Source organism: Eubalaena glacialis, chromosome 10, assembly GCF_028564815.1.
Source record: "Eubalaena glacialis isolate mEubGla1 chromosome 10, mEubGla1.1.hap2.+ XY, whole genome shotgun sequence".
Taxonomy (NCBI): Eukaryota; Metazoa; Chordata; class Mammalia; order Artiodactyla; family Balaenidae; genus Eubalaena; species Eubalaena glacialis.
The window spans coordinates 117,278,312-117,286,480 of record NC_083725.1 but is presented as its reverse complement, the minus strand read 5'-3'; the positions used below and the strand labels follow the sequence as shown (position 1 = coordinate 117,286,480).

The 8,169-nt window shown below is 61.6% G+C and overlaps 1 protein-coding gene across 1 annotated transcript; it reads left to right on the top strand.

Annotated features, from left to right (window-relative positions):
- The first annotated feature begins 2,168 nt into the window (after positions 1-2,168).
- On the top strand, positions 2,169-7,624 carry LOC133099973 (aldehyde dehydrogenase family 3 member B2-like). The gene is given in 12 exon segments (XM_061203798.1): positions 2,169-2,229; positions 2,880-3,065; positions 3,068-3,108; positions 3,494-3,604; positions 3,792-3,834; positions 3,837-3,899; positions 4,225-4,310; positions 4,412-4,493; positions 4,760-5,146; positions 5,850-6,016; positions 6,615-6,714; positions 7,602-7,624. Coding segments are annotated over 12 exon segments (1,350 nt in total).
- Positions 7,625-8,169: the final 545 nt, after the last annotated feature.

The window sequence follows — 8,169 nt, the reverse complement described above, 5'->3', positions numbered from 1 at the left end:
GAAAGAATCATCTAGGGCGGTGGCTCTCAACCGGGTCCAATGTTGTTCCCCTGGGGACACTTGGCAGTGTCTGGAGACCTTTCGGGTTTTTGAGGAGGTGTGTCCCAGTAAGAGAGAGGCAGAAGGAGATTCGACACACACGGCGAAGGCCATGTGAGGACAGAGGCAGAGCTGGGAGGGGTGTGGTAGGAGCTGAGGAGTGCCAGCAGCCACAGAAGCCAAAGGGGCCAGGGAGGATCCTCCCCTGGAGCCTGCAGAGGCGGTGCAGCCCTGGCATCACCTGGATTTTGGGCTTCTGTCCTCCGGGACTGGGAGACAGTAAGCCCGCTGTTGCGGCCGTTTGTTAGGGCAGCCACAGGAAACTGATCCAATGGGTTTGCAAAGCATCTTACAATTGTTTTATTTTGCATTTCACAGTCACTCTGGGGGTTGGACATATTTTCATTTGCTTGCGGGCTATTCAGGCCGCTTACCGGTTCCATTCAGTTTAGTTTGTTTGTTTTTTGGCTGCGAGGTGCGGCTTTTGGAATCTTAGTTCCCCGACCAGGGACTGAACCCGCGCCCTCGGCAGTGAAAGCGTGGAGTCTTAACCACTGGACTGCCAGGGGATTCCCTAGTTTGTTTAGTTTTTTGTTTTTTCTTTTTTTAATTAATTATTTATTTATTTTTATTTTAATTTTTTTGGCTGTGTTGGGTCTTCGTTTCTGTGCGAGGGCTTTCTCTAGTTGCGGCGAGCGGGGGCCACTCTTCATCGCGGTGCGCAGGCCTCTCACTGTCGCGGCCTCTCTTGTTGCGGAGCACAAGCTCCAGACGCGCAGGCTCAGTAGTTGTGGCTCACGGGCCTAGTTGCTCCGCGGCATGTGGGATCCTCCCAGACCAGGGCTTGAACCCGTGTCCCCTGCAACGGCAGGCAGATTCTCAACCACTGCGCCACCAGGGAAGCCCTAGCTTGTTTAGTTTTAACAGCTTTACTGAGATACAATTCACCCGTTTGAAGCACAAAATCCGATGGTTCCAGGGAGGTGGGCCTCCTCAGTCACTAGCCTCCGCGCCCTGCTCTTAGACTGGTCTTGCCAGCCCTGTCTTCCCTTCTGGTGTCTTGTGTGGCTCCCGCTGGCCTGGTTCCAGTCACAGCCAGGGATGACCTCAGACACCCCACCTGCCCACGACGCAAGAGGGTTCTCACGCTCTGCCTGGAACGGCTCTCCACAGCCCTTGGCCGTGGGTGTTCTTGGTCCCTTGGGACAGGCTGGAGGTTGGCGGGGGGACAGGGTCAGACCATACACGAGGGATAGCGGTGGGGCCTGAGCGCATTCTTCTGCTTCCCAGAACCTAGCAGGTGCTCAAGAAAGACTCGTGGAAACATTAGTAGCCAACACTTAAGAGCACCGATTTTGCGCCAGGAGCTATGAAATGTCTTGTCTATTCTTTCATCTTCTCATGTGATCCTCTCAAGAACCATGACAATTAAGTGCAAATGTTACCCCAGGGAGGCTCAGGGAGGTTAAGTAACCTGCCTAGGGTCACACAGTAAACAGGAGAATAAGGGAAAAAAGGAACGAGGTGTGCCGCCCTGCAGCTACAGGTTCCCCAGCCCGTCCAGGCTCTCTCTACAGCTGCCAGGGCCCCTCCCTCTGCCCCAAGGATGCCAGTCGGGCACATTAGGAGAGTGCAAATGAAGGAGCCCTGCAGGGTGGGGATGGGGGCATAGACATGAGGACCTGGTGCGGGGGCCTCGGTGGGCCGAAGAGCCCTGCAGGCTGAGGGCGTCCTGGAGGAGGCTGCCAGGGCCCCACTGATATTTCCATCCTATAACCTTATCTTTCTCCTTATCAGGTAACTTTCTGCCAGGCCCTCCCGGCAATCACAGAGCAGCCTGGAGTTGCCAGACCTGTTCCCAGGCCAGCTGTGCCAGGTCGGGTGAGGCAGGTGCAGGGGGTGCCGATGTGTAAACCAGGAGGAGGCCTCCCCCAGGCCGTGGGATGGGGCGAGGGGATGGACAGTGCCGGGAATGAGGGCCTCACTGCCAAGCGGAGGGAGGTCGTTCTGCAGGTGTTGCCCGGGAACGTGCCCAGTCTCTGTTCCTATCTCCCCATACTCCTCAGCTTGGGTGGCCCCCTGAGCCGGGCACCAGTGCTTTCCCCATCTTATGGTTCCTAAGAATAATAATGTCAGTGGCCAGGCCTGTGCTGCACACGCCCGTGGAGGAGCGCTGTCCCCACTTCCCAGGTGAGGAGACTGAGTTCCAGAGAGGAGGAGGGGGAGGTGCCGACGGGGCCCCGGCCTGCAGGTGCCCAGGGGGACGTGGAGACCCAGCTCACTCCACGGCCAACGCTCTGAGGCAGAGGTCCTGGGCTCAGGCCTGTGGGATGCTGCTGGACTCTGAGGATGACTCACGTCCACACACAGAGACAGAGAGACAGACAGACAGACAGAGACGTGGAGGCACAGGCAATGGTATGGTTTTGTGGCCCCAGCTGGGGTGCTCAGAGCGCTTTCTTGCTCAAGGTCCAGGCAGTTTCCCCCCAGAGGCCCTGCTGGGCTCCTTCTTCCCACCCCCATGCCCCATCCCTCTCCACTCTCAGCCCCACTGGGGTTCCCTTGGGCATCAGGCCAAAGCCCGGATGGGCTCCAGGCCGCAGTCAGCTGTGCCGCAGGCCTTCCCATGGATGCCCCTCCTGCCCCAGCACCCCCTCTGCCCCTTGCTTTGAGACCCCATTCCAGGACCACCTCCCCAGAGCACACTGAGCCGTCCTCGTGCTCCAAGGACCTGTGGCACACCTCGCCTCAGTTTCCCCATCTGCCACCATGAAAGCTCTGTGGCCTCTGAGGCAAGGAACCCTCCGCGTCCCCATGGGGCTGCCCATGGGCCCACGCAGGTGCAGGCAGGAGCGGTGGAGGGTGCCTGGATGTGGGGCGCCCCGACCCACGCTGCCCCGCCTGGCAGGATGGACCCCTTCGCGACACGCTGCAGCGGCTGCGGGAGGCCTTCGGCTCGGGGTGCGCGCGGCTGGCCGAGTTCCGGGCTGCCCAGCTGAAGGGCCTGAGCCGCTTCCTGCAAGAGAACAGGAGCTTCTGCAGGAGGCGCTGGCGCAGGACCTGCCCCAGGTGGCGGGGGAGGGGGCGGGAGCTGGCTGCGTCCCCAGTTCAGTCCTGTGTATTTAGCAGACCCTTCCCTGGCCTGCCGTGCGTGGCAGGTGCTCTGCATCAGCTCAGCAAAACTGAGAGACAGGTTTGACTGCTGTCCCATGTCACTGATGGGGAAAGTGAGGCACGTGGGAGTTAAGTCACTTGCCCAAGGTCCCACAGCCAGAAAGTGGCAGAGCTGGGGTGGGACCCCAGGACCCACGCTCCTCACTGCAGTTCCCAGGAGTCCGGCCGTGCTGCCCCTGGAGATTGTCCCCATACCCACCCTGGGGACTCCTGGGGACCTCAAGCACTAGATCCCCTCCCCATCCCGCCCAGGCCTGACCGCCGAATCCCACCACCACAGTTGGCCTTTGGCGGGGACATTTCGGAGCTCATCCTCTGCCAGAACGAGGTCGACCTGGCTCTCAAGAACCTGCACACCTGGATGAAGGACGAGCCAGTGGCCAAGAACACGGTGAGCCCGCGGGCCAGGCGGGGGCAACTCCAGGGCGGCTCTGCCCAGGCCCAGGGAGAGTCTCTGACTTTCTCGGGACCTCTGTCTCCCTGTGGGGACGCCACTGCACATGCAGCTCGAGGACTCTGGGGGGGGTGGGCTTTGGGGTGATCCTCGGTGGGGCCTCACTGTCCGTCCCACACCCCAGCTCACGCAGCTGGACCCGGCCTTCATCCGGAAGGAGCCCTTGGGCCGGTGCTCATCACCGCCCCCTGGAACTACCCCCTGGTGCCCCTGGTGGGCGCCCTCGCGGCAGGTGAAAGAGAGCCTCCTCCTTCCTGCCCCCTGCCAGTCCCCCCAGCCTCGTGGCCTCACAGCCGCCCACAGAGCCAGGAAAGAGGGGCACCAGGTGGCTAAGAAGGCCTGGTTCCCATCTGGCCCACCATCCCCAGGCTGTGTGGCCTTGGGACCGGCACGGCACCTCTCTGAGCCATGTTCTTCACCTGAAGGTGGAGTGAGGCCGGCACCTGCCCTGCAGGTGTGAGGACTGAATGGAGACGGGGAGCGGCTACAACTGGCCCTCTCCTCTCCCCGCCCCGCCCTGCCCCACCCCCCTCTCCCCGCCCCGCCCCGCCCCTCAGGGAACTGCGCGCTGCTGAAGGCCTCGGAGATCAGCAAGAGCACTGAGGAGGTCCCGGCCGAGGTGCTGCCCCGATACCTGGACCAGGTGAGGGTGCGCCTGCTCCTTCAGCACCTGCGTCCCACACCCGCACCCCTGCCGGTAGGAGGTCCTGCAGTGTCCCCTGAGCCGTCTGTCCCCCCTTGCAGAGCTGCTTTGCCGTGGTGCTGGGCGGGCCCGAGGAGACAGGGCAGCTGCTGGAGCACAAGTTCGACTACATCCTCTTCACGAGTGAGGGTGGCCCCGGCCAGTGTCCTGGGGGAGAGGGACATTGAGAACGGGATGGAGAAGGCCGTGGAAGGAGGAAGTGGTGGCCAGTGGGGTGGAGCATCCCAGGTGGCAATCAAGCTAGGCAGGCGGGCCTGGCACGGGGGGATCCTGGGGTAGCAGGGCAGGGGGCATAACCCAGTGGGTGAGCCAGGATGGGCTGGGATGGTGGTGCCTGAACCATCTGGCCAAGGGCAGTTGAGGCTTGGGGTCAACGCTCATGTCCCCAGGGGGCCCCCGAGTCGGCAAGATCGTCATGGCTGCAGCCGCCATGCACCTGACAACCGTCACGCTGGAGCTGGGGGGCAAGAACCCCTGCTACGTGGACGACAACTGCGACCCCCAGACCGTGGCCAACCGCGTGGCCTTCTTCCGTTATTTCAACTCCGGCCAGACCTGCGTGGCCCCCGACTATATCCTGTGCAGCCCCGAAATGCAGGCTCGACTGCTGCCTGCCCTGCAGAGTGCCATCACCCGTTTCTATGGCGAAGACCCCCAGAGCTCCCCAGACCTGGGCCGCATCATCAGTGAGAAGAATTTCCAGCGGCTCCGGGGCCTGCTGAGCTGTGGCCGAGTGGCCATCGGGGGCCAGAGTGATGAAAGCGATCGCTACATCGGTGAGTCCCGCCCTCCCTGCCACTGTGCCCCACTCCCAGCCCACCCCAGCTATGGCCCCTCCACGCTGGGGGCCACAGCTGGGCCCCGAGTCTGGGCCCAGCCTGTAACCTGGGGCCCTGAGGCTCCCCGACCCCACTGCTAGAGCCCAGCCTGGTCCACGGCTCTGGTGCCACGATTCTGTGACACTAGTGTTCCGCGTTGCCGTGTCTGAGCCTGTGACCCCACGACTCGGCACTCTGGCCCAGGCTCTGGATTCTCCAAGCTCAGACCCCAGAGTTCTAGGGCTCAGGCTCCAAACTTCAGCCCCAAGCTCTGCTGCTCCAGGGGGCCACGACCCCAGCTCCTATGAGCCCACGGTCCCTGGTTCTGAACTTCAACAGCCCATCCTGAGCATCCGCTATGCTGTGAACAGAGCAGCCCCAGTCTCCTGGGCCGAACGGCTCAGAGGGTGGCGCTGCTCCCCAACAGGCTGGGACCTGGGACCTCAGGTCCGGTCACCCTCTGACTGTAAGACCAAGGCTGAGGGGCTCTCTGGGCCCCACGGGCCCCGGCCAGGCTGGGGAGCCCCTCAAGGTCACTTCCCGGGGGCTGTGGGGAGATCACCTTCCCCAGAAGGTCCCTGAGCCCGGAGCCCTGGGTCCCTGGGCCCTGCCTGCCCGAGGCCCCACCCCTGGAGCTGAGCCGTGCCCTGTGCCCGGGCAGCTCCCACGGTGCTGGTGGACGTGCAGGAGACGGAGCCGGTGATGCGGGAGGAGATCTTCGGGCCCATCCTGCCCATCGTGAATGTGAGGAGCTTGGACGAGGCCATCGACTTCATCAACCGTCGGGAGAAGCCCCTGGCCCTGTACACCTTCTCCAACAGCAACCAGGTGGGGCTGGGCAGAGGTGGGGGCAGCAGAGGGGCCCAAAAGAGTGAGACTGCTCACCTCCCCTTTCCCGGCCCACTTGTGAGGGTTAGGGCAGCAGGTGCCTCCAGTGTGACTATAATCCAGGCCACTGGACAACGGCTCCCTGCACGCAGGTGCCTGGCAGAGACAGGGGGCAGCGTCAAGAAGCTGCCAACACGTGGCTGGCCAACTGTCTGCCCTGGCCGGGGCAGCTCCCTCCAGGACGAGGAGATGCTCCTTCTCTCTGGCCTGCCCCGGGGCAGCTCTCTCTTCCTCAATCGTGCAAAAGTTCTGCATGGGCGAGCAGAGTCCCTGAAGGGGGATGGGGCAGAGCAAAGGTGGGGCCCGGCAGGCAGGGCCAGGCTGGCCGCCATGGAGCCTGTGCACTGCAGCTGCTTGTGACCCTCGCTGCCGCTTCTCAGGGCCACGGACTCCCCTCTGTGAGCTCAGAGGGGCGACACTCACTCAGTAGAGGATGGAAACAGGGGAGGCTCCTCTGCTCCCTGTGGAATGACGAGTCTACCCTCCACCCACCCAACCCCACCCCCGCCCCCGCCCCCGGCCTCCCTCCTCCCACCAGGTAGTGAACCAGATGCTGCACCGGATCAGCAGCGGCCCCTTTGGAGGCAAGGAGGGCTTCATCTACCTGACTCTGCCGTCCCTGCCACTAGGGGGAGTCGGTGAGCCCTGCCCTCCTTCACCCTCCAGCCCCAACTCCCAGGGAAGCTCAGGTTGGCACCCCAGACCCAGGAAGGCCCAGTTTTGCCTTCCCTCACTGTGGATCCAGGCCCCAGGCCTCTCAAGGCCTCAGTTTCCTTATCTGCAAAATGGCTCTTAGACTGGCCTGGCTTTCCCTGAGCTCCCTGCCCAGGCGCTCAGTGGCCCCCCAAAGGCAGGTGTCCTGTCCAGGAACACAAAGATCCTGCTCCTGGGGCTTTGTCTGAACAGACCCCTGGCTGGGCAGGACCTCTGGGACACTGGTCCAGCCCCTTTCAGGGCCAAAGTCCCCTCTGCAGCCTCCTGACGGATTTGTTGACCCTCTGCTTGAACATATCTGATGACAGAGAACTCACCCCCAAGGTTGGGCAGCTCTGGTGGTTAGAAAAGACTCCCTCACGTCAGATCTATAAATAAGCTCCCAAAATACAGAGTGATTTCTAACAGCTCCAGTCACACCTGGTTTGGGGAGCTGGGTTTGTCTGACCTGAAGTGATCAGGTCTTGAACTCAGATCTGGCCAGTCGGGGGTGTCGGCCTGAAGTGCATTATTTACAAGGACTCTGATGGTGTGTGTGGAATCTATAGGAAGGAGTGCAATGGTTGATTAGTGATGTCTGCTACGGGCACAGGAGGGGGTTGTGGGCATGCTGGCCACGTCCGTCATTCCTGCTCTACTCTCCCAGAAGGAGGTCAGGGCAGGCAGAATCTAAATCTGGTCTCTTCATCTGACACATGGGAAAACAGATTTAGAGCCAGGATAGGGCTGAACTGAGTTTATACGGTAAAGCAGGGCAGAGCTGAGTGACAGTGGGATTTATGGTCTCATGGCCCTCATCTGGCTCACACAGAACCCTACCCGTCCCTGCAGTAGCTCCGTCACCTAGAAAGCTTGGGTTTGCGTCACTCCGTGGCCATATTGTTACTGGGTGCCTTTGGGCATGTCCCTTAACTTCTCTGAGCCTTATCTTGTAGAATGGGGTTCCCACTTACCTCTTACAGTTGGTGTGAGTGTTAAATGGGATCATATGTGTCTGGGGCCCAGGGGCCCCCACCCCGGACATAGTAGAGTCCAGACCCTCATGTAAGTTAAGCCAGCATTGGGCAGAGGCCCTGGCTGCAGAGGTGCCCCTGGCCACACACCTCCCAGAGCTTCCCAGGGCTCTGTCACAGTCACAGTTTTTGTGACAGCAGCCTCTGCTTGTCCAGCAATCATGGCATGCTGCTGTCCCAAGGCTTGGGGGTGGTCCCAGTGTCCCTTAGGGCTCAGAGGTCAGCTTCAGCCATAGATGCTGGTTCCACTCTGGGAATAGGCCACAGTCCAGAGTGGGTCATTAAGAAAAACAACAATATGGGGTGAGTCCTCCTCCCACCCCCACCCCAGGACACTAGGCCCGCAAGAAGGAGTGGGCAGGGTGG